Source organism: Pteropus vampyrus, unplaced genomic scaffold (genome assembly GCF_000151845.1).
Source record: "Pteropus vampyrus isolate Shadow unplaced genomic scaffold, Pvam_2.0 Scaffold70, whole genome shotgun sequence".
In the NCBI taxonomy this organism is placed as follows: Eukaryota; Metazoa; Chordata; class Mammalia; order Chiroptera; family Pteropodidae; genus Pteropus; species Pteropus vampyrus.
In genome coordinates, this window is record NW_011888851.1 from 5,559,602 (window position 1) to 5,585,435 (window position 25,834).

Consider the following 25,834-nt stretch of genomic DNA (forward strand, 5'->3'; position numbering starts at 1 on the left):
GAGGAGTATTTAATGAGACAAAAATAAGCAGGAAACTAGGTAAAACGTAGGGAGATCCTTTAGTGAACTTTGAAAATGGATTTGAGTAAGAAAAACTTTGAAAAACAAGAGAAGGAATATAAAGTATTGGAAAGTAGCAAATTGTGGGCTCTCTCAATTTATTTAAAGTCAGAAAATTCTTAAATTTAGTTTTAAGTAAATAGTCTGGAAAAATACCAATTTCACATCAAAACATAAGTTGTTTTAGTCTACTCACACTGCTATAACAAAACATTACAGACTGGGTGGCTTATAAACAACAGAAATGTATTTTTCACATTTGAAGAGTGGAAGTCTGAGATCAGGGTTAGAATGGTTGGATGAGGGCCCTCTTCCAGTCACAGACTTCTCATTGTATCCTTCACATGGCAGAAGGGGCTAGAGAGGTCTCTGGAGCCTCTTTATAAGGACATTAATCTCATTCATGAGGACTCCACCTTCATGAGCTAATCATCTACTGAAGGCCCCACCTCCTAATAGCATCATGTTGGGAGTTAGGATTCAACATATGAATTTTGGGGAAACACAAACATTTACAGCATAGAGTAAGTGAACTTATAGCCTGCTTACGCAAGGGATATTAATAGACTCTTTACTAAAGGTCCGTAATATAACCCACATACTAATGCTTCATATTATGTTACAGGTGTGCAAAGATGAGCTATAAAAGTTTTTCCTAAATTTAAGAGGTCCTTTATCACTCGGGTTAGATTCAGTTGTACCAGAGTAACAGTCCCCAAATCTCAAACACTTGGTTCATATCTCACTTATGCTCTACTTCTATTTTGTCACTGTCCTCACTCTGGGACCCGTGCTGAGGACACATGTTGGGGGAGCAGCCACCACCTGGAATGTTACCAGTGGCAAAGACATAAGAGACTGAGGCAGAGATCTCACCGACTCTTCAAGTTTCTGCCTAAAGCTCATATTTCATCATCCAAGGAAGTCACATGGCCAAGCCTACCTTCAACAGAGTGGGTACATATAATCCTCCTCAGGAAGGGAAAATATATGAACAGTACTACAGCCTCACAAGAAGCTCACCAGCTGGAACATTTTGTTATTCACATTTTGTTATGAGCCTTGTGAGCAAATCATTGAGAAGGAAACTGAGGCTTGGAGAGGTTAGATAATTTGGCCAAGGTCATGTAGCTTATGGATTGCGGAACTGGATTTCTAAGACTGACCGTATACAGTCTTAACAGTTGTCTTCCTGCTAATGTCATTTCTCAAGCATCTCAGTGCCCTGTGAGAAGACCTTCTCTTTATCTCCAAGCTATCAACAACCACCCCTCTTCCCTCTCAAAAATAAATTTACATCATATGTTTCAAATTACTTCTTGCTGGAGCCAAAACTTGACATTTTCCCCCATAGCATTTTCTCCTCTGTCTTATAACAAAATATTTTTCTAGGTTTTCGTTATCTCTGCCTTTATTACTGTCACTTCCTTTAGTGGCTTTTTAGGCTTGGTCTGCTTTCTCTACTCACTGTAGTTATAATGTTACTAAAAAATGTGTCTTTCTTCTTTCATTTCACCACATGATATTGAAAATTCCTCAATGGGACCCATTATTCATTATATAATTAATAAATATATCTAGGAGCCAGCCCATAGGCTTAGCAACATAGTAGGCACCATGGAATCCTGAAAAAGAATGTCTGTCAGTAAGGAGACAGAAGCATTGGTGAAGAGTAAAGAATAACTCATTGCCAAGAAAGACATTTAATCGAGATAGTGGTACATTGTGTGTTGTGCTCTGTTTGACCATTATATATATGAATATATAGATATAAATTGGCCATTTGCCTTATTCTAAAGTAACTTTGAGATGGCTTATAAATGTATAACTGTTACAGCAAGTTTAAGACATTAAATAGAAATTATAAAGAAAAGAGAAGAGAAGTGTTAGATTAGTAATACTGTCATACAAAATGCATGCTACTAAACACAGTACGTTTAGTAGAGGTGCCAAATTTGACTCAAGTTTTAGAAGCCACCAGGAGAATTAAGGGCATTTTTAAGGAAGTTTTGATGAAAAATTAAGTGTTGTTATTTTAATCACTTATTACCAACACAAACTCAACATCAATCAACATAAGCACGGAAATTAAATGGAATATTCGTTATCAGTTACCATGAGGGGAGTGTAGATCTCAACAAAGTATAAACAGAGGTAAAGGATGAATTACATCAAGATGTCCTTAATAGAATTTACGTATGGATAAAGAAAATGATTTATGGAGAAGTTAACTGTTTATTGTGGGAATGCCATCTTTTTAAAGAATATTTATTGTGATGATAACCTGTTTCTATCCATACAGTCATAACTCCTACTTATCAATGGTGACTCCTCCACTTTTCCCTGTTCTAGTAAGTAATAAAAGTGAGGAGAAAGAGAAAGTCTGTCTGTGCTGTCCTCGCTTTTTGATTCTCCTTCTGTTCTTTTCCTCTTGCAGTATTTCCGAGGGAGCCTCTGTCAGAGCCACCAGATCTACTGCCTGAATTATTCAGCTGCTGTCTTTTATCTTGAGAGCCTGAGGCAGAGAAATGACTTTGGAATTTATTTAAAAGTAAAGTACCATTTTCTATTCTTTTATATTTTTCCTGAGACTCTTTTGGCATAATAGGTACTAGGAATTAGTATACCCAATTAAATGGGAAAGAAGAAAAATAAATTATTAATAATACATTTAACTACAAAGCTGCTTTCCTCATAAATACATCTTCCACTGCACACTTAAGAATTTTAAATGGTGCTTATCTAGAAACATATCATCTAATGCCCCTCCTAAAATTTCAGTTGAGGCTAAAAATACTTTATTTGTTCATTGGTCAGTTTGTGGAAGAAATTGGTCCGTTGCAAGGAGAAAACTAGACTAAGAACCAAGTTTGCTTGTGGCAAGAAGTTTGCTTTTGGAGGATTTCGTCCCAGCAAGATCCTATTGCACAAAAACTTGGCACACAGTTCGCCTTGTATTGTATGTGAATGGCACCCTGTAGAGCACATCACAGAGCACGACATAAATGTTACCCCTGAAGTCGTACGCTGTGGGTCCCAAAGCATCAGGACAAGGAATTTCTGCTAAGGACCTTCAGCATTTGTTAATAAGCCAACATGGAAAGAATTTTCCTTGACTTCTCTACTTGCTTTGACCCCTCTTTTGACACTTCTTTAGACTTAACTGTATTATACCAGAGCCCTTTTGTATGACCCAGAAAAAATAGTCCAAGTCTTTCCAGAAAACTAGCTCTTCTCTGCAGCTGCAAAAAGCCCCTGGGAAAGAATCACCTCAGAGGTGTGAGAAGAAAAGCTACCATATTTCCAATAACTTAGCTGTGAATCAGTGCACTTATGGCCCAGATGTGCCAGGAAGCCTGGGTGTGGCATGGATAAGAAAAGAGGAATGAAACTGGGCAAGAAACTTGGCCTTATTTTTGTAACTTCAAACTTTCAGTGTTTTATTTGCTATACAAACTAAAACCTGAAAGCTGTTAGATTTCTAAATGTACGAATAATTGTGTTATAAAAGTTTTCCCTGGAAGCTGATGGATTAAGACTTCCAGCAAAGCCCCCAAATAGAGGACAATCTGGGTCAATTTCTTTCTCTTCTAAGCTGGGGCAGAGATTTTAACAAGGCTCAGCCATCATTTTCAGACATCTGTGGAAAATCCCTTATCAATCGTGACATAGAAGGGTGCTTTATATTTATATGTGAAATATATATAGCATACAAAGATACTTAGGGAAAAGGATGCAATGTTGTAATGAAAACATACTATATTTTTATAACGCATAATGCTTTACCAGGCACTTTTTCAAACATCTCTTTTAATCCTTAGCAGAAAACTATGAAGTTGATCACATTGTCCACATGTGCCCCTGAGGCTCAGAAAGGTTATATGACTTTTTCAAGGTCACTTGGCCAGTAAGTAGCAAAAAATAACCTGGATCAAGGTCTTCAGGCAAAAAAAAGAAAAAGAAAAAGAATTAAAAAACAACAACAGCAACAATGCTCTTTACATCAGACCTATTTCCAGCTCCTCAGGGCTATTTCCCATTGCCTAGGAACTGTTAACATCATGAAGCAAAGGTGAGGAATCAACAAGAGACTTTGGAGGAATTAAGGAGAATCTGCTTTCCACTGCACCATACTACAGAACAAAAGCATCGTTACAGATAATTAATAAAATGATCATATAAAATAATTATAACATATAATAAATATGATAATAATTGTAATATATAATAATTATAATTAGTAATAATAAAGGTGATTGATTCTCAAACCCTTGCTACAACCAGGTACTACATTGTATGCTGGTCATCTATGAACTCTTTGTTTACACAATAACCCTATGGGATTTTATATTATCCCCATTTTTCAAAAGTTTAGACAAATTAGGCAATTCAATGAAACGTACTTGTTCAGGGGTGGGCAGAAGGAGGATTTGAATTAGGACCTGTCTGAAGCTGACATTTATTCTCCAACCATGGTCTGATATAAACACTGTTGTTGAAGAACTTAAATCTGTGTCTTATTATGGGCTGTCTGAAATTGGGCTATGAATGCACTGAGATGAATTTACCCTCCACATCATGTGGGGCTGGGCTTAATTAATGTCGGTACATCATGTTGTGTACCTTGATAGGAGTAGAATTCTCCCTGCTCTTTCAGAGACAGTTAAAATAATGCAGAGAAAGAGACTAGGACTTTGTATCAGGTCTCTTCACGGGGTTCAATCTACCAGATGCCATGTTCAAAGATTGGTTATAAGGATGCTCAATGATTTCAGTGAGAACCTCACCAAAGAAATAGGAAATATAAAAATGGAGACAGAAAACATAATAAAAAACCAGTCAGAAATGAAGTATACAATAACTGAAATAAAGACGACATTAGAGTGAACCAATGGTATATTAGATGAAGCAGAGAATCAAATCAGTGATTTGGAAGATAAAGTAGCAAAAATATCCAATCAGAAGAGCAACAAGAAAAAAATCCAAAATAATGAAGATAATTTGAGGGGCCTCTGAGACAACATCAAGCATAACAACATTCACATCATAGACCAGAGGAAAACAGAGAGAGCAAGGAATTAAAAACCTATTTGAAGAAATAATGATGGACGACTTCCCTAGACTGGTGAAGGAAATAGACATACTAGCCTGGAAAGCACAGAGAGTCCCAAACAAGATAGACCCAAAGAAATACACACCAAGACACATCATAATTAAAATGCCAAAGGTTAAAGACAAAGAGAGAATCTAAAAAGCAGCAAGAGAAAAGCCATTAGTTTTCTACAAGGGGGCTCTTATAAGACTGTCAGCTGATTTCTCAAGAGAAACATTACAGGTCAGTAGGGATTGACACGAAACAGTCAAAGTAAGGAAAAGCAAAGATCTACAACCAAGATTACTTTGCCCAGCAAAGCTATCATTTAGACTAGGACAGATAAAGAGCTTCCCAGACAAGAAAAAGTTAAAGGAGTTCATCACCACCAAACCAATATTATAAGAAATGTTAAAGGGACTTCTTTACTTCTTCACCTCTTTCTCCCAGCTCCCCAACTTCCCTCCCTTCTCGCTATCATCAGATTGTCTTCTATATTTGTGAAAAAAAAAATTCTTTAAACATTCCACCAAACTACTGAGGTGGTTACTCTTGTTATCCACATGTCACAGATGAGATTTAGAGATTATTAATAAATTCCCTAAGATTTCAAGAATATGGGCTGCCCCAGCCTGATGTTACATCCTACCAGGACAAATATATGAGAAGAACATTTTTATTTGGGCCTCTGAATTCCTTTTACTATTCCCTTAAACACTTTGAATATTTACTATAAAACAAAAGCAGCCTCCATTGATTAGACCCATCCATAAAATGGCTTTTATGTCCAACTTCCCTTGACAGAGATGTTCTTTTTTCTCCTAATGGACCTGAAAAAGCTAAAGCCAATAGAGTGATGAAACAAAAGCTTTTACTACTTTTAGAATCATTGATATCTTTTTCGTCTCTTCTGAGGCCTTCTGAAACAGTAAAAGCTTCTAATAATTCCCGCCTGGATCCTTGTCTCTATTTACCACTGATGCTTCTTGCTTGATTGAAGTCTGGTGTAAATTGGGTGTTTTCACATTTACCCTGAATACCAGAGGGTGCTGGCAGCCAAAGCTGTTTTCTATGGCATGGAAATTTGGGACAGTGGCTGTGTATTTTGAGAGAATACCTAACTGCTGCTGAGAAATCTGTTACTGGACCTCCCAGACACCTGAGCTGGAATGCTGCTGCCAATAAGTGAGTCAGCATGGAAATCAGCCACTAAGACCACAGACTAAGGCCCCTTCACACCTCTTCTTTACACTTCTTACCACGCCCAGCCTCTCCACATCTGTATTTCCTGCTTCCTTCTCCATTCCTTCCAACTTTGATGGGAATCCCAGCCATTTTGAGCTGGATGAGAATTTGGAGGTGACCTACTGCCTTCCACCAAGAGGAATCTGAAGTATGGAGAAAGAGAGGTAGTCCACCTCAGCAAGCCTTAAAGCCTGGCTCCTAAAGCTCCATCTACCATGAACCCTTGCGCTCACTTTCATGACCTGCCTTCTGTATATAGAAAAGTGAAAAAGATCAACAGAATTTCTGTGAGGAAGAACATTGGATGTTTTCAGAAGAAATACTTCAATAAAGTTCCTGGTGCAGGAGGGTGAAACCCCCAAGGATACAGTCAAGCTGTGAAAAACAAGTGCAAATTGCTAAGCATGAGGCCAAAAGAGAAAGGGAGAAGAGTTGGAAGCGGGGAGGGAAAGGAAAAGCTTTCTCTTTCTAAAGAAGAGAATGGAGACTAGACTTTGGGTAGTAAGCACATAATAGAGTACACAGATGTTATATTATTATATTGTTGTACACCCGAAATGTATATAATGTTATTAACCAATGTTACCCTCAATACATTTAATAATAAAAAAATAATTAGAAAGAAAGAGAATGAAGCCATAAAAGGGGGCGGGGGGCTGTGAGATGTGAATTTGACCCCTCCTGAACAACCCAAAATCTTCAGTAAAATAAACATATACACTCATAAAACATTTGTCATGAGTGGGATTACAGTGGAAACCAACATAAAAAAATAATCAAGGGGCTAAGTTTGACATTTGGCCCGAGCTGTTCAGGGAAGAAACAGTGTGCGTACGTGCAAAAGTGTAGGGGCCAGAGGAAGCCATAAGAATCCCAGCCTCTCACTGAGTTTGTAAATATCTAAGGGAGGGCTTTGGATTTGGTGGGGGTTTGAGTCAATTGCACCTAGATCTCCAAAATGCGAAGGCCAACATCTAGGCATAAAGATATATGAAGATATCTTTGGGGAAGCAGAGGGAGCCTTCCACAATGTAATTTCGCTAACCTAAGGCCGGCCCTGAGGGTCTGGGTCACGAAGCAGAGGAGATAACCTGGCCCAGGACTGAGCATGAAAGACAGAAAAGAGGCAGTAGTCTGTACTAAGAAAATCATTTAGTGCAAAAGCAGGACTTCTTTACAGCTGAACTCAGGTGTGGGTAGGTGGGAGAAGAGAACAGGAAGAGAACACACACTCCAAAAATACTTCTTGATGAACCTGTGCGCATAGTAGCCAGAGACCTAGCTCCACGAGTCAGGTGTCACGTGTGTAAAAGCCAAGGACCCTCAGGTTCAAGACAGTGTTGAATTCAAAGAAACAGTCCAGCAGATGAAACAAATTTATGAACTATTCTCATGTTTACTTGTTTCTCAAATACCATTTATGGAAATCCAATATAAATTCCATAGCAATACTTGCTACAATTCTTTTTCCTGTCTTCCTCAGGGCTTGCACACCCTGCAACTGCCTCTTTGTCCAAACTCTCCTTGTTGAAAATTATCTGTGTCTTTATCCCTCTCCTCTCTCCTCTCTGCTCTATAGCATGTAGATCGATTTAGCCTCTTCAACTTTTATTTTTATTTTCTTATATTATTCTGATTTCCTTCAACAAAGGAGAATCAAGGACCTAATTCAACAAGAAAAATCCTTTCTTTTTCCTTCTACCCCACCAATGTTGATTTGCATTTCTCCTAACTGTGCAGCACAACAAGGATGGGAACAGAGCTGGAAAAATCATAAATCGCCCCCTCAGAGCCAAGGGGGAAACTAAACTCTCAAATGAGAAGGGTAAACAAGGCTGGAGCACACATATTAACACATCTTCTCACTGCCACTGATGGAACATGCATTCTCCAGGGGATTTAACAAATTCTAAACTTTTCCCATGCCTTTAAATCTTGATAAATTTCCCCATTTAGGAGGACTTAGTGGTGATGTTATTGGTGATGCTGACCACTGCTTCATCACCATACTGGGAAGGTGAGACATCTGAAGAAGGATTCTCTCATTTCTTTCATTGGGAAGTAACAGTGTTAGTCAGCAATATTCAATAATACTTCTTAACCACATCTAAGAAACCCATTTCAGACTCTGAATTTGGCACTGGTAGACAGATGCTTGCTAAAGACAATTTAATATGGGAATTTCAAAAGCAAATTCTCCTCTGTAGCTTATAAATTTTCCCAGGAAGCCCACAGCTGCATTATGTCACTACTTTATAAAATCTCTAAGAGTTTCTCATGTCCAGGCTTCTCAAGGCCTTGATAGGAGAAGTGATATTCTGAATATCTGCTTTTGCCTTCCCCAGTGGTGTGAGCAAAATGAACAGTGCAGACGCCTTCACCTGCCTGAGCTGCTAGTGGCCCCACTACACAGGCTGACTCGATACCCCTTGTTGCTGAAGAATATCTGGAAAAGGAGTACAGACTCTACTGAGAAAATCATGATCTACTCCATCAAGGAAAAGGTGGAAAAGTCGATCCGTAAGTCTCTGAGATAAGGGACCCCGAGCTCCAGTAGAAGCTTAATCAAAGAGTTGGTGGGGGGGGGGGGGTGCCTTCTGGCTACCAGGAACGATCTGGGCTTCCATCTTAGAAGGTAATTCCAGTGCGTTGAGGTCATGGTTCTGGGAAATGTGGATTTGAGTTTGAGGGAATTGTATATCAAACACACACAAAACAATGGGCTCCAGTCACATCCTGGTGAACCCTATGAGAACTAGACCACCAAGTTTACGCAGGACGTGGCTGTCTCCAAGGTTTTCAGATGTGAGTTCAGGCAGGAAAAGTTCTACTTCCCAGATGATTGAAGGCACTTTGTTTTTAACATCCCCACTGAGCCCAAACACAAAGCACATGGGAATAAACACCATGGGAAGCCTTTCCGGAGGACAAATTACTATTCATCATTTTTTTTTCAGTCACTGAAATCCAGGGCCAATCTAAAATTAATGCCAACTGCAATCTTTAAAACTGAAATTTGGGAATAGGAACAGAGCAAGCCCTGTGACGACTTAAGTTTATCTGAGTAGCTCTGTAAAATGGAATCCAAAGAATTTTGTGATATATGCCCATAAGCCAAGATTTCCTGGGAGCGTCAAAGGGAACAAGTCAAAGCTATGATTATCAGCTGCAAAGAATGATATGTCTTTCTTTTGCAAGTTTAAAAGTAAAATGACCATCCAGTTGGGAGTTTCTTTCCTCTTTTTAAAGCTTTTGTTCAAATTCTAAAATGATCCAAGGAACTAAAATTAAGCTTATCAAATGAATAAGATAAAAATTTAATTAAAACAGAGTTTTTAAAACTTTCAGAGTAATTTTGAAGATTATTACTCATTTTGATAGGTTTTTGAGGAAGAGAATAACATCTCTTCTGGGGATTTCTCAATAAAATATGGATTTTCATTGTTGGGGGAAGAGATCCTTGCGGCCTTCCTTTAAGTCTATGAGCTTAAAGATGATAAATTCTCAAGGATTCTCCTAACCATGTGATTCTGTGGGCCTATGCCTTGCCCTTCATGTTCCTAAAAAACATTTAGAAACCTCAGTAGAATATGTTATTAGAAAATGTTGGAACATTAATACAAACTGTAAGAAGAGAAAATGTTTTCACCAAAAAAATAATTATCCTTACCATAAAGGAAATGCATGTTTTATGATTAAGACAAAAATACAAGTTCATTTTAGTTAGTCTGATTTTTTTCATCTTCTAATTATAGGCCATGTTGAATGGGGAATAAGAGAAAGCTACAAAGGACATTATTTGTATTATTTAAATAAAATTGCGCAATACATTTCCAACCTACTGAATTAAATTATTTAAGCTTCATTTTTCTCTGCAAGAGACTAATTCCAAATTAGTGGGTTTTTCTAAGACATTTAGACTGCAAACAATATGTTAAATGAACCTAAAGTATGGTTTTACTACAGGGGCGGTATCTCTAAGTGATTACTGTGCATCTTGGTTAAAATTTATACTGTAATGTCACGTGAATTCAAAAATATATTTAATGTGTCTTGTTTTTCAGGGGATCTTGAAGGAAAAGTGAAGTGGCTTGACAATTTCCAAAAATTTAGACACCTACAGGAGATTATAGTGTGGCCTCCGCTTTGGGATAGAGATAAAAGGTTTTTCATTCCAGAGGTACAAAACGGATCAATTAAGACTTATATTCCTTTCCAGAAGTCTGGCATTCAGGTGGAAATAGACTAGTCTTTCAAGGTGCCCAGCTGTCCACTTGAAAAAATAAATCTAGTTTTGTGAACAAGAAGTAAAGCCTTCTTTCACGTGGCATTGTATGTAGGGAGGCTGACGTCATCACGCCATTCTTGGGGTGGTCCTTCTGAGAGGTTTGCCCGTTCTTTCCCATTCTCGTGTCCATCTACTGGCATTTCTAAATGTCCTGATCTTAATAGATAAAGTACATTGCCCCAGCTACTGGAACAGGTTCTCTTCCAATCACTAACAACCTCTCTTTGATTTTTCTCCCTTGTTTCTCAAGTGCCTGAAACACATTTTTAAAGAACACATGGCAGAAAGCATCCTGTCACCGACCAACAGACACCTTCTCTATGAGGGAAAATTAACTCTTGCAGGTAAATAATTGCTTCCTTTAAAAACTCAACATCTTTGCTCCCTTGTAACGTGTCCAATTGTTGCTAATTGAAGGGTGGGAAGAATTGCATTTGCCTATGGAAGATGTGAATCACAGAACATCCTGTGGAGTCAGGCAGACGCAAGCTTAATCAAAGATTTCACAATATAACTAGCTATGTGTCCTCCATTTTCTCTCTGTAAAATGGGATAACTATATCTATCTTGTTAAAATGAAATAACATACATAAAGTGCTTAGCTCAAGGTCTGGAACATAATACACAGTCTGTCAGCTGTTATCATCATTTTACTACTCCAACGAGCTAGGCAATCATCTTGTCAGTGTTGACTGAGAACCTGTTATGTAAAACGTGTTGTGCTAGGTGGGTACCATTGGAGGATATGGAATTATTATTCTGTATAATCTTTGACCCTCTAGTTGGGAAGCTCTGCCATCATGAGCAGACCTGCAAGTTAAGTTGAGAATGAAAGAGGGTCTGTGAAGCTGGAGTACCCAGAAAAGCCTTCATGTGGTTCATGAGACTAGAGGTAGGCTTGGGGGATACAAAGATGGAGATCAGTAAAGGACGACCCAGATGAAGACTATAGCAGGAGAAAAGTACTGGAGGCAGAAGCCACATCAGAGAATAAGCTCTGCTAGAGTGGTGAAGAGGGCAAGCCTTGAAGGTTGACTGCCAGATCATGTCCTGGCTCAGCATTTTCTATCTGTGTAACCTTAGGCCAGTTATGGTAATTTCCCCTCTTTGTTGTGAGGATTAAATGAGCTAATGGATGTACAAGGATTTGAAAGAATGGTTGGCACAGAATCAGTGTTCAATAAATATTATGATCAGAAAGGACTGGCTGGAGAAACAAGATTTGCATTCATTCATCTATTCATTTCTGCACAAAATCTTGATTGGATATCTACTACGTGTGAAGCCCTGTGGGGTGTGAGGTTTCCTATTTATGGTAGTGTGAGATCTGGTGAGGAGTTCCAGGCAACAACTCCTTATTCGATACACATTTGCTGAGAATCTGCCATATGTTAGGTGTAGCATAAGATGATAGGTTGGGACATAACCCCCACCTGGCAATGGCTGACGGGGAAAGATAGACACACCCAGCATTTTCCATCGAAGGACTTTTTCATGCATTTTCTTCTTCTAGTGACTTATACAGAGAAGTTAAATTTAATCCCATGTTATAAATGAGAAATCTGAGGCCCAGGGAGGTTCCATATCATGCTCGGGGTTACCTGACAGGTTAACAACAGAGTCCAGGACCAAGCCAGGCTGCCTCAGTTTATGGAATGGCACCAGCTGCTTTGGAAGGCAAACAGGGGGACCCAGCCAGGAAATTGCCAACAAGTGATAGGCTTAAAAGTTGAAGAAAGAGTTATTGGAAGCAATGGACAAAATGGATTTAGAGGAGGAGACCAAAGCAGAGACCTGCCCAGAAGCTCCACAGTGAAGCCAGGTGAGGCAAGAAGAGCTGAGCCTGTGTTTCTCAACCATTCTTAACCTATAGACCACCGCCCTCCCACTTTCGTTTGGAAAAATAGCAATTTTAAATTTTCTTTGATGTTATTCACAATTTCAAAAATAATTATATGTTGTGGCAATGCCAAATCAAAGTAATAAAGCAAAACACGGCTCTTCATTCAAACATGTCTTTCCTGCCAAAACTGGCTTCCACCTGGAATTATGAGATTTTTATTTACTTCTTCTTTCTATCTATGAACTTTCGAACACTGTGAGATGCGCTGGCCTATCCTAAAATGTTAGAAATGGGCATAGATAGAAAAGGATGAATGTGAGAGATATCTCAAAATAGGAGGATTTTATACTTGACAAAATGGTTAAAAAAAAATAGATCGACGCCTTTGAGTGTTCTAATCTATGTGTCTGAAAGATTGGTCAATCACACAGAAGGTGATAGAGTAAGTGGGTCAGGAAGTCAGTCTTAGGTTTCAGGTGTGGGCATGATGAGAAGCCGTGTGCAAGTTGGATGAACATGACAATGACCATCTCTCGGTGAAAAGCCATGTCAGGGGTTTATTCACAGGTCACATGGCAGTGGGGTGCTTGTCATGGAAGCATACATGAGGAGACCGGCCTAAGAAGGAGTCTAATTTTTCAGAAAAAGTTTCCTGTAGAGTTAAATGTGGTAGAATGTGGATGAGCTACACAAATGTCACTAACACAAGGCATTTGTTTAATGGCATTTGCTGTGTTCATCAAGTCCCATCAGAGAAGAGGCACCATTTAGTTATATCAAGTCAAATTTAAAGTCATTGGGACTTGGACTCAGTTGGCATGGAGATGCTGTGGGGGTGGGGATAAAAGTGTTAGAAGAAACAGGACATCATTTTAAATGGAAAAACACTGGACCAAGAATCAGGGAATCTAGTTCCAATTGCAGACTTTGGGAAAATTTTTTAATTTCCCTTCATCTCTTCTGTAAATATTATTGATGGTGGTGATGGTGATGATGATGACAATGATGATGATACCTAACATTTGTATATTTTGTTTCAACATTTTTTCTAGCTTTAAAAACTGCACTGTTATAAACAAATAAGTATATTTTCTCATTCCCAGAAAGTACAAATTTTCATAACTTTTGGAGCATGACCAACTTCCCACTGGAATTCATTCCAGCATATCTTTCACACATGTGTTGCTCCCCACAGATTAGTATTTCTAATTAGAAAAATGAGTAAGGTGCAGACAAATATGATGGTCCAACAGCTGTAACACCTAAAGAACACGTATTGTTCAAGTTACTGCAGAACTAGAATAAGTCAGCAATTTCGCTCTGCTCTTTAACAGTGCAATGAAAATCCCACAGTCTAGAGTCCATGAGAAAAAAATACCTAGTCAATATAGAACTGCACAAATCTGTAAGTCTCATATCTGGTTCTGTAACACTTAGCTAAGCAGAATTTCAGACTCGCAATGTTCATTGGTTAAGTCTAAGTCTAAATTTGGTTAAAGTTTTTCACTGGGATAATAATAGCTTCAAATTTCTGGGATAATAAATGTGAAGAGTCTGACTTTACGCTTACAATCTCCCTCCTTAGTCATCCTCTTTCATATCTACTTTTTAGCACTATCAGTTTCTGAATTTATCTTATTTTAAATCTTGTTTACATGTTCATTATGTGTCTGCTCTCACTAGAAATAAAACTCTTTGAAGGCAGAGATTCTATCTTAATTATTGACACATAGCAAGAGCTTAATATTTGTTGACTGCTTGATGGGACACTAGGGCCTCAATAAATGGTAGGTAAAATAATCATTACTTCCTAAAATAAAGTCTAGGACACAAATAGTCTAGCTCACTGACTATTTGTTAAAATAAAATAGTTAAAATTATCAGGAGAAAACAAAACTGTTTCATTTTGACAGTCATCAACCTAATTTATATATGAGCGGCAGAGGTTGGGGAAAACAACATTTAACAGGTCCTGAAGGTCTAGTTTTGTCCAAATATCCCATTCCTAACGTTATGTATGTATTAGGATATTGGTTCAGCCACTGGAGACAGAGAGAGACAATAATCACTTAGAAAGGTAGATGTTTATTTTTCTCCCATGTAAAGGTTGAGTTCTGCTGTGACAGCCCTCCTCCATGGAGTGATTAGAGACCCAGGTTTCTTCTGGGGTTTTTTTTCTGCCATTCCTGGGGTATTGCTTTCTTCTCTGAGGCTGAAGATGAGTTCACCAGTGTGACTAGCTGGTAGGAAGGAAAAAAAAGTGAGCAGGAGAGCAAAGCCCTGCTTTTTAAGGATATGACTCAGAAATTGCACACTTTCGCTCATATTCCATTGATCAGAATTTAATCACTTGATCATATTTAGCTACAAAAAAAAAGCTGAGAGCTGTACTATTTATTTGCAGTAAAACTGTACCCATAAAAAATTCAGAAATTCCATTACTACAAAAGAAGGGGTGAATGGTTTTTGAGGGACAATCAGAAAGTTTTGCCATAGCCTCATTTGCAAAGAATAAATGAATTTCTAGTAATGATAAAACACAATGTTTTAAAAAACATTCAAGGAGGATTCAAGATTGAATAAAATATCTAATTTCTTCTCTACGCAAATATGGAATCTTTTCTCTATACTTAAAGGGGAGGAAATAGACATGACTCCTAAATATTTTATCTATTAATTTAAACTTTGCCACCTAGTTTCCAGGAGTAAAAGTATATGAGGAAAACTTTCTAGAATAATATAAATAAATAAAGAAGAATAATAAAAAATATTTACTGAGTTTTCTTAAATTTATTTTAAGCACCTATCACAGACTGCCTCTAAATAGACTGCCTTTTTCTCTGAAATCACTTAAATTTAACCATTTTTCTTCTAATTTCTAAAGAGTAAAATTAAAGAGAGAGATATCTTATTCTAATATTTGATTTCTCTTCTACTAACCCTTTCCTAGAGAAAAGCCTATTTGCCTTATGTTGCTATCAAAAAAGTTTATAAATATAAAGTTACATGGAGAATATTTAAACATTAGAGACACACTGTAAAACTTGAGAAAGAAGAAGTTTAAATAACTCTCAATCAGCTAAGGCCACCTTACCAAAACATCATAGACTTGGTGGATTAAACAACAGAAATTTATTTCTCACAGTTCTGGAAGCTGGAAGTCCAAGATCACATAGCCTCCCAATTCGGTTTCTGCTGAAAACTCTCTTCCCAGCTTACACATGGCCACCTTCTCAGTGTCCACATGTGGCTTTCTCTATGATGTTTCTTCTTATGATGCCACTAATCCTATTGGATCAGAGCTCCACTCCAATGCTTTCATTTATTCTTAATTACTTCCTTATTCCAAATACAGCCATATTGAGGGGTTAGGATGTCAACATATGAATTGAGGAGTGGGACATAATTTAGTCCAGAGCAATGGCAAATGCTCTTTTTCTGGTTATGTCTACCTTTGCCAATGACCACCTAGATGAGTCAAGAGGCAAAAATGCTGTACGTTCAACATCTTAGTCGAAACCATTACAAATATTATACAAGTCATCTTAAACCCACATGAAATGCATCATGAATACAATGTCTTTAAAGTCATGAGCTTGGGCTCTTATCAAGTCTCTGCTTCAGGAAGAAATCAGTCCAACAGTAGTGCAGTTTTCTGACCCACGTCTTAGGAGCGCCCTGAGCTACCAGCCTGGTATGCCAGGATTCCTGGCCTGTTTTGTTTTCTGAGAGATTCTTTCATCTAAAAAAAACCTTCTGCTTACTATTTCCAACCCCAATTTCACCTTCTTTCTTTCCTCAGAAAGTACCAGATTCCTAGATGTTTATCTGTTTCTCTTTGATGATTTCCTCTTAGTTACGAAAACTAAGCGCAACAAAAAGGTAAAATGCTGCTATTTTTAAATAAGTTTGCTAAATAAGTTTAGAACTATTTCCAAAAAAGTTGTGTTAAAAAAAAATAAGAAATTCTTATACATCAAATTGAGCGATTCACCCTCTAAAAAAATGGAGACATTATAAAATATTGGCTTTTTCAGTCATATAGTTCTGAACTAAAAAATAACAATAATGAAAGCAAGTTACATTTCTTAAGAATGTCAAAGGACACATACGTTTTTAGAATAACAGCCTGTACACTTTCAAGGTAAGTCCCAGAAGCCACAGGATTTTATTCCTGACCTGCCTAAGCAAGTGAAACCAAAATTCTTTTGTCCATATTGGCCCTTTCATCATCCGATTGTCCACCACAATGAAAACTGCCAAAGTTGGGGAACTCTCTAAACTGTCTGCTGCCATGTGCCCAGGTGATATCCATCACTCCTTCTGATTTAAAAGTTCACATCATTCCTGGAAAATAATGATTTGGGGGCACGGTGGAGGAAGCCCTGATCTCGTGGTATCCACCCGGATGTAAGAACGGCAACAGCCAAACAAATGTATAGCTGGCATCACAGACAAAATGAGTCACTTGGAGTTAAAGCCACAAAATCTCTTCTGAAAACAGGGATTTTTCCCATTACTTGCGTATTAATGGCTACTGCTATTGTTGTATCATGGTCCACTAAAGGCTTTCTATCTTAATTTCCCATGTCACAGTCTGTCCCCTGAATGGTATAAAGGAGTGGTATCATGAAGAGAGGGCCTTCTGTAAGGCACTCAGGCACCTGTCTTAGAGCGGGGAGGAATAGCTGCAATGTGTCTTAAGCCATCAGAGATAGCTAATGTTGTTTCATTCACCCACTTCTTTGCCAGATGACTAGCTTTACACAGATGCAAGATAATGAGACTAGATATCTCATATCTTTTAATAACCTGAGCTTCTGGATGGCATGTTGGTTAGTTGAGCTAAATAATTTAAGGATTTTTAAGCAATAAAATAGACACTCATTAATCTGTGAATAGTTGAATGATCATTGGAAAGGAAGTAGCTAGTGGAGAATATTAAGAATCACAGGTTTGAAACTTGAATGGCCTCTTCTCTTAAGCTATCCAGACTAGCATGTCTGAACAGCTCAGGCTCTGAAAATCTCTATCCCTTCCAAAAGCTTGACACTAAGCACAGCTAATTTCCTTTCAAATAATGGCTCAAACCTGAGTTAAAGGTGGCCCACATTCACCATATTACAAGGTAATATTCTGGTTTCATGCTTCACAACTTGATCCCAAAATAAGAAATGTTACGTTTTAAATCCTTCCTTAAATTACTCTGTCTAGTAAATCTGGAGAGTTTTGTTGACTTCATAGGCACAAAAATAACCACCAAGAGAAGACATGGGGTTTTACTTATTTTGGAAGAGGGAAAAAAAAGAATGCTATCTGTTTTAAATTTGTCTTTGCAATTTAATGCACCTGTTTTTAAAAATTCAACATCTTATATATTCAAAATAATTTCAATTATTTATAAATTATAGAGCATGGAATCTACTTCAAGTTTAGTATTTGATCCCATGACAGAGTTGGCCAAAAAAATGAGGCTCCCCTTTCTCATTCATCTCAGTACTGTAGAGAAATACTGGAAATGAAGAATTTCCCACTGATGTGATAGTGATTAACATGCTTCCCAATTGTAGATGTCACACATTATTTATTCAGGTAATTAAATTTAGGTATCAGAAAACTGTGCTGCAAATCACTATGTACTTTGAGAAAATGCTTTTCAAGACCGAGAAAGAACAGTAAGCTGGATTTCAAGCAATTGTTTCTAAAAATCGATATGCTTAAGGATACAATTTAGGTATGTGCACCAATGCTTATTTCCTATTAATTGCATTATTTCCCTCTTTAATTTCAGAAAGTCGGAGGTTCAGACAGCAGTTTAATATGTCATTCTCTTACTCCTGAGCTGCAAACAGTAATAAAAGAGGGTGGTTCCTGTACAGTACTCGATCAGCCCATTCCACTCGACAGATTGGTAGTCAAAAGTATTGATCCACTCCATATGTCAGGTACGTGTCAGTTTTCATCATTCAGTTTATCTGTTTGCCATCGCAAAGTTTTATACTGGCCATTTTTGGTAACAGCACATGAATCCAATTTAAGTCTTCATAAAAGACAATACCGAGTTTCTATGCAGCTATATATAATTCAATCCACAAATTCATTATGGAAAAAATGTTGGACTTGGTTTCCAGTACTTGGATGACCCAGCTCTGCCACTTGCTAGCTATGTGACCATAGGCAAGGAGCTTAAATTTTCTATGCCACAGATTTCTCTTGATAAATAGAGATAGCAATATCTAGATCAGTGGATTGTCAAGAGAATTAAATGAAATAATGTATGTAAAGCACTCAAATGATAGCTATTTTTAGTATGGTTATTACCATTATTAGTACTGTTCCAATTGATAAATCCCTGGTACACCACAATGTGTTATATAAGCCTAAGATATTTTATTATAATAGCTCTATAGAAAGAAATATGCCAGAAATAATCTATCATCTATCTATCTATCTATCTATCTATCTATCTATCTATCTATCTATCTACCTACCTATCTACCTACCTACCTACCTACCTATATACATGTGTGTGTGTGTGTGTGTGTGTGTGTGTAGGTAGGTAGGTAGGTAGATAGATAGATAGATAGATAGATAGATAGATAGATGATAAATAGATATCATGGTAAGAAATATATATCATTTTCATTAATTTTTCAAGCATTTCCTGAATGTCTACTGAGAACCAGAACTTCTATGGGTACCCTAGAGTTACAAGAATGACTAAGAAATAGGCCTCGTTCTTGGCAAGCTCTCAAAACAATGAAAGATCAGTTAATTCTGTCACAAAAGCCCTGGCACTGGAGGGACTGAAAGGACATTTCGGTTTCCTCAGTGTTGGGTGGATGTGGCAATGTTCAGAAGGAAGCTGGAGGTCATTCTGCCCTGCGTATAGGCTCCTAGGAGACCAGCTGAAGCCAGAAGGAAAGGACTGCCTTTCTGTTGCAAGGGAGGAACAGAAACAGAGGGAGAACCACCATTCCCCTCAGTTCCCATCCCAGCAGTCCAGAGCGTTAATGACTGGCATAGGACCCACCCATGGGTAACAACAGCATTACATAGTGAATGAATGAAGGAGTACACAAACGAATAATAGAAATAGCAAACATTTACCTAGTTGTTATGTAACCAAGTTATGTATTTAAATGTTTTACATATGTTAATGGTTACATACTGAATGGTTACAGACTCTCTCCCCAAGATCAGAAGGCCCCCACTAAGAGGGATCTTGCATCCAGAACCAGAATCTTCTGTCTCCTTTTTCTATTCTTTCTACTTCCACTACGATTTACTGAAAAATGACCTGGGCACGCCCCAAGGCCTCATACCTGATTCGGCTGAGTCCAGTCACAGCCTCTGTAGGCCAAAGTCTGCATAAGCCAGGGAACATTTCAGGAGTGAGTTTTAAAAAAAGGGCATCTCAAGGGAGTAGAATCTTTGCCTGTGAGGATAATATCCCCCACTCTCTACCTGGTATAAGCCTCCTCCCTGCATGGTGGACGGCAGAGCAATGTAAATGGGAAATACTCAGTATGTGAGGCCCAGAAATCACTTCCTTTTGTTTGTTTTAGTTTACTTTTTCAAAAATGTCATATCAGAGGACATTCTAGGCCAGGAATTTATTCCGTCACTCTAGAGGCCATAGTTAGAAGATTCTGGCATGATAAATGGACCTGAGGGGAGGAAGCTGTCAGAACGCCATGTGGAAGAGTGGCAGCAGCTTGGACTCAGTTCAGCCACAGTCCTGCCAGGTTTAAAAACTGGTTTTTATGGGAAATCTGACATCACTGAATTACCTTGGGAGACGTACGTTTTTTCTCCTCTATTTCTTTTTCTTTTTCATTTTTTTTAATATAAACAGTACTTTTTTAAAACTACATTTTTTTTGTTGTTATTTTTTGATTTGTCACTACCATCTCTCATTTCTGTGTTTTTATGTTTTTCTGATCTATTTTGACTGTTCGGATACAGTCACTGCATGAGGCAGAATAGCTATAGAGAAAGAGTACAGGGCACAAAAAGATGAGACTGAGCTTTGGAGTGACGGAAACCTGGTTTCAAATCCTGACTCTATCATTTACTGTGTGATCTTGGAAAAATTAGTCTAAATCTGTTTCCTCACTTATAATTGGGAATTATCTGACCTATCTTATACGGTTGCTGTGTGGTTTAAATGACACAAAAAGGAAAAAATATAACACAGTGCCCAGTACACAGTAAGCGCTAAATAAATGGTGTCAATTATTATATTATTATTTATCATTGTAATAGAATGTCAGGAGGAAAAGAGCTATTCTTGATCAAAAATTATCTTTTAATTTTATTATACAAACCTAGCCATCCCAGGTCCTTTTGCTTATAAAGCCTCTTATACCAAAGAAATGAGAGATGCCTTGAATAACTAAGAACTAGAGTTATAATTTTTGAGGAAAATGAATTCCAAAATTCAGCCAAGAACAATAACCTGTGATCTTTAAAGCCTCACTTGCCGTAGGGAATTTATAAGAAGAGAAATGGGAGTAAAACAAACATAGCCAGATCTTTTTTTTTTTTCCAAAAAATCGTTTTAACAGGTTTAAGTACTCTCATTTCAAAGAAGCAGGACAGACTTTTATGATATTAACAGACTTTGTTGTCAAAGCATTAGAAATTATGAGGTTTAGATTGGGTGTAACTTGTGGTACTGAAATAGTTCTTGCAGTTAAAAAAATAAAAGTCTCACATTCGCTTTGATTCTGAAATGAGGCCCAACCTGCCTCACTGAATCTTAGTTAAATCCACAAACCCCGACAAATAAAAATAATCACAGTGGACGAGCATCAGCTTAATGATCGGCCAGGTAAAAATAGCGCCCTTCTCCTCTTCTCTGAAATACCTGACCTGATCAGAAGCCAGCCTTGGTTTGGTCTTTTGATTTGTCCCTGAACATAAATTAACTATGGAAAGGACATGTAGGCTGCAGAATTTTATTCCTTGTGTTGTATTAATAATTCAAGGAAGAAGCTTCCATTTTAAGAGCTTCTGCTGTATAAAAAAGGAATCTCCTCTCTCAATATCACCTGTCATTTTTTTAAGAGACCAGCTTAGGATTGACAGAACTGACTGTTTCTTTTGCAAACACAGAATCTATGCCAACATTTCTTTTTGCTTTCCTTTACACTTCACATATTTTGGTGAATGTTGGATTTTATTTGAGTCAGTTTTTGGCTTTTCTTGGCCTGTTGTGAAGCACTCAGGTGGTTTTGTATCTGTGCCACATCTCAATTTGTTTAGAACCCTTGCTTTGATGTGTCTTTTCTTTATATACAAAAATAAATAAAACACTTAAGAAGGAGTATGGGGGCCAAAAAAAGAAACTATAATTCCATTATTTTCTATGTTTTTATTATCTATCTTATACACACATAAATCTAGCTAATATGCTAATTTATGGTTCCTTGAGGAAGAGCCCATTTTTAGCCATAGTTGCATCTCTTCAAGGCCCAGAGTTGTTATTTAAGGAAGAAAGCATTTTCATATTTAAATGGGCTCTATTTGAATATGGTAGTGAAGTCTTGGTCTTGGAATCAGACTTTTATTTTTTTATTTTTGTAATCTACAGAAACCTCCCACCTTCTTTAATAAAACAAACAAACAAACAGAAAAAATCCAGGTTCTTTGAGAAGAACTGAGAAACTATATAGATTTCCTATTAAATGAGTTGGCTTTTTGTCTTTCCTAATGAGTTGGCTTTTTGTCTTTGTAATCTTTTTCTAGCCTTTGGACTAAGAAATGCTTTCCTTATTCAACATGAAAACAGATATCAGCAGTGTATAGCAGCGTTCTTATTACAAGCCCAAACGGAAAACATCAAAGTATGTATTTCAACTTTGTAGGTTTGATTCTTCAAATTGGACATAAGGAAAAACATCACCCCAAACCTAAATAAAGGTGAATGGGAAGTTCCGCGAATTTCCCTCAGCAGCTCTGGGAAGGGAAGAAGTTGAGAGGACAGGAGGAGCATAGACATGTAGTCCATACTGTGCTCAGAAATCTCGAGGTGACGATTTCCTCACATTCAGAGTTGACACAGCCTCCCTCATTTCCTTCTGTAGCAGAAGCTCAAGAATGGCTTCTGAGTTCTACAATTTCTGTAGGAAATGGGGAAAGGACTGATTTGGGTTTCATGATTGACTTTTAAGATGCTCCAATCAATTTCCAAAGGCTCAGTACACAAATAATGTGGTGTCGACTTAAGTGAGGGGCTGCCGCACTAATGAACTATGTCAAGTCTGCTCTTCAACCTTTGAAAATATGCCATTTTTACAGCAATGGAGTTGAAGAGCAGCTGCCTGTCTGACTCTGGTTTCTCTGTTTTAGACGTTTCCATTTTTGTCTTTCCTCTGGTAGGCTTTCATCATCATGGCAACAAGGTGGCCAGATAAATGAAATATTGCATTCTTCTTAAGAACTTTGCTTTCTGGGTCACCTTCCTCAGTCTATTTTGCAAATTATATCATTGGTTAAGAACTACTATTTCCATACAAATCAGAAATTGAACAAATTTAATGTTCAAATTTTTTATATTCTCAGTTCTCATTTTTCTAATTAGTCATCATTGATTGTTATGGTTTTTTGATGACTCATGACTGTTGATCTCACTTGCATACCATACTCATTTAATCCATTTGCATTTTTGTATATGATTAGAGATATTTATATTAGATGTAAAAAAAAGTGGGAAATATGTAAATGTTTCATCAGTCTTCAGTTTTAAAGAGCAAGTCAATAAATACAAAAATATATTAATCTAAATATGTGAGAAATTGTCAAGTTAACATTCTCCTGTCTTTCCCCCATTGTGTGTGTGTGTGTGTGTGTGTGTGTGTGTGTTTGTATGTGTGTATGTATTTACGTATGGATGAATGGATGTTTGCTATTTATTTTATCTATTTATTATTTATTTATTTTACAGAAAACATGGATGACACAAATAACATCAGCAATCTCTTGCTTCATCAAGAGGCAGGAAACCAAGAAAATATCTTTATTCACATCGCCTGTAGAATCCTCTGAAATTTAGGAACGTAAAGCAAACTTTTTATATATGAGGTATTAAGATATTATTTCATTCAAACTTTCCTAACACTTAGTGATGAGCTAGAGAGGAATGTGATTTTTAAAGGAGTTCCAGAATTTGAGAATTTTAGATAGTAAAATACTCAATATCGAGGAATAATGACTGCAACGAATTTGAACCCTGAGGAATTTCTTGGCAAGTACATACTGATATTCAGACTACCTTAAAATGTTTCAGTCAGGCTTACAAGGGGTAAGAGTAAAGTATGGTGCTATAATTCGTAAAGGGTGAGCGATCAGATAAATGGAGTGGAGAAGGAAATACTGCTTGTATGCAGTAGCAATTCCAGCAGCATCTTACTTAGTGTATGTCTATCTCGAAAACGACTTTCCTACATGGCTTCTAAATCAGTCTTACTGCTGTATAGTCCTACCTCACACACATTGGTAATTCTTCTGATACAAAGTTTGATTGCTGTTTTAATATATTAAGCAATAAATAAGGTCTACATTTTAATAGCAGTTTTTAAATTCCTGTTCTCCAACAGTTTATTTTTCTCAGGTATATTTTATAATATTCTAACTTGGAAGTAGAAAATTCCAAAGACTAAATTCCACTATTTTAAGAAAGAAAAAGCAAATATCTATTCCAGTTCTACAGGTTAACACTTTCATGTGGGCGATTTTTTTAGAAACAGTAAGATATTTTTCTCTAAACCTCATTTTTTGAAGAATGATGGTTTGTCATAAAACTTTCTGGTTTTGCGTGGGATAGGGTTGTGTGTATGTCTTTGTGTGTGTGTTTTAGCACAGTACAGCTACTTAGCTTTATTTGGCAGGACTTGAAACTTCATAGAATTTTTTATTAAGAAAGGCAGCTTGAAGTATTATGCTATCATGGTGAAATATGCTATTAATTGCATTTAAGGAACTAGTTTTGATGGTCAGGTTATATATAATGGAAATCCACAAATTTCAGTTTTAGCCATGGTACCTTGTACAATTTACACAATGGAAGTAGCAAATTTATCAACTTGGGCTACAAGACAAATGATACCTTACTTGATCTTTTTTAAGTCAGAGAATGGGATAAAGAAGATGATTCTTGGGGAAGTCATGTGTATAGTTAATTCTTTGAGAAAAATACAAACCAGGCAGTACAGACAAGTGTAGCACAAAGGCTCTTGCTCAAAGGCCAAGTATTATTACAAGGGAGCATCATAGTCTCTGTGTAATAATGTCAGACATTTATAGGAGTAAGTGAAAATAAAAGGAAAACCTGGAAAGTGATAACTACTTTTAATGTCTAAAAATAAATGAGAAAAAAAATAGGGGACAATAGACTTCAAGTGAGTTTCTAGTGATGGGACCTGGATGAGATCGAAAGCAATTTATGTTCAGAAGACAATATAGAAGATTTAGGAAAAAATTTCTGGCCAAAAAATAATGTATATAGATATTTTTAGAAAAAATTAACAATCATCTTGCAGGGATTTTTAGATATAAGCTGACTTAGAAAAAGGGCAATGAACTAGGACAAGGTGATCTCTCAAGATTCCTTTAGTCCCATGAGTCCAGTAACCATATATTCATATATGTAAAAGACTAGTTTCTCTCTAAAATGTCAAGAGAAAAATATTAACTAAATTAACATCAGGAAAGTAAAATAGCTTGAGAATATGCTATACACAAAGAAATATTAGCACTCTAATTGCAGTGCTATTCATAATAGCCAAGATGTGGAAAAAATCTTTATGTACATTGACAGATGAATGAATAAAGAAAATATGGCATATATGTATAGGATGGAATACTATTCAGCCTTAAAAAAAGAAAACATTCTGAAATACATGACAACATGAATGAACATTGAGGACATTTTGCTAAGGGAAATAAGCCAGTCACAGAAAGACAAATACTATATTATTCCACTTATATGAGGTATCTAATAATAGTCAAATCCATAGAATCAAAGAATCAAATGGAATTACCATTTCTCTTTTTTTCAAAGGCTGGGAAGAGAGGGAAATGGGGAGTTATTAATCAATGGGCATAAAGTTTCAGTTAAGCAAGATGAGTAAGCTGTAGAGATCTGCTGTACTGTATATTTAAAAGAATGTCACAAGGGCAGATTTCATGGTAAGCGTTCTTACCACAGTAAAACAAAATTTTTAAAAAGAATATGCTATATATTTAAACTGGAATTCTATAAAGCTCACAAAAGAACATGTCTAATATGTACCAGATGAAG

At 37.0% G+C, this 25,834-nt stretch overlaps 1 protein-coding gene across 9 annotated transcripts in view; it reads left to right on the top strand.

Moving 5' to 3' along the window:
- The window catches only part of PLEKHG7 (pleckstrin homology and RhoGEF domain containing G7), a 59,850-nt gene extending 35,736 nt beyond the window's left edge, over positions 1 to 24,114 (top strand). For 7 of the 9 annotated variants that reach the window (XM_023531559.1, XM_023531560.1, XM_023531554.1 and 4 more), the window contains 8 exons: positions 2,498 to 2,611; positions 8,743 to 8,917; positions 10,462 to 10,577; positions 10,936 to 11,029; positions 16,331 to 16,410; positions 18,320 to 18,473; positions 22,282 to 22,379; positions 23,480 to 24,114. In XM_023531559.1, coding sequence (XP_023387327.1) covers positions 2,498 to 2,611; positions 8,743 to 8,917; positions 10,462 to 10,577; positions 10,936 to 11,029; positions 16,331 to 16,410; positions 18,320 to 18,473; positions 22,282 to 22,379; positions 23,480 to 23,587 — 939 coding nt within the window. In that variant the 3' untranslated portion in view covers positions 23,588 to 24,114. Of the gene's footprint in view, positions 1 to 2,497; positions 2,612 to 8,742; positions 8,918 to 10,461; positions 10,578 to 10,935; positions 11,030 to 16,330; positions 16,411 to 18,319; positions 18,474 to 22,281; positions 22,380 to 22,400; positions 22,456 to 23,479 lie in introns of all 9 variants that reach the window. The other 2 variants (XM_023531558.1, XM_023531556.1) reach the window with 2 other exon arrangements.
- The last annotated feature ends 1,720 nt before the right edge of the window (positions 24,115 to 25,834 follow it).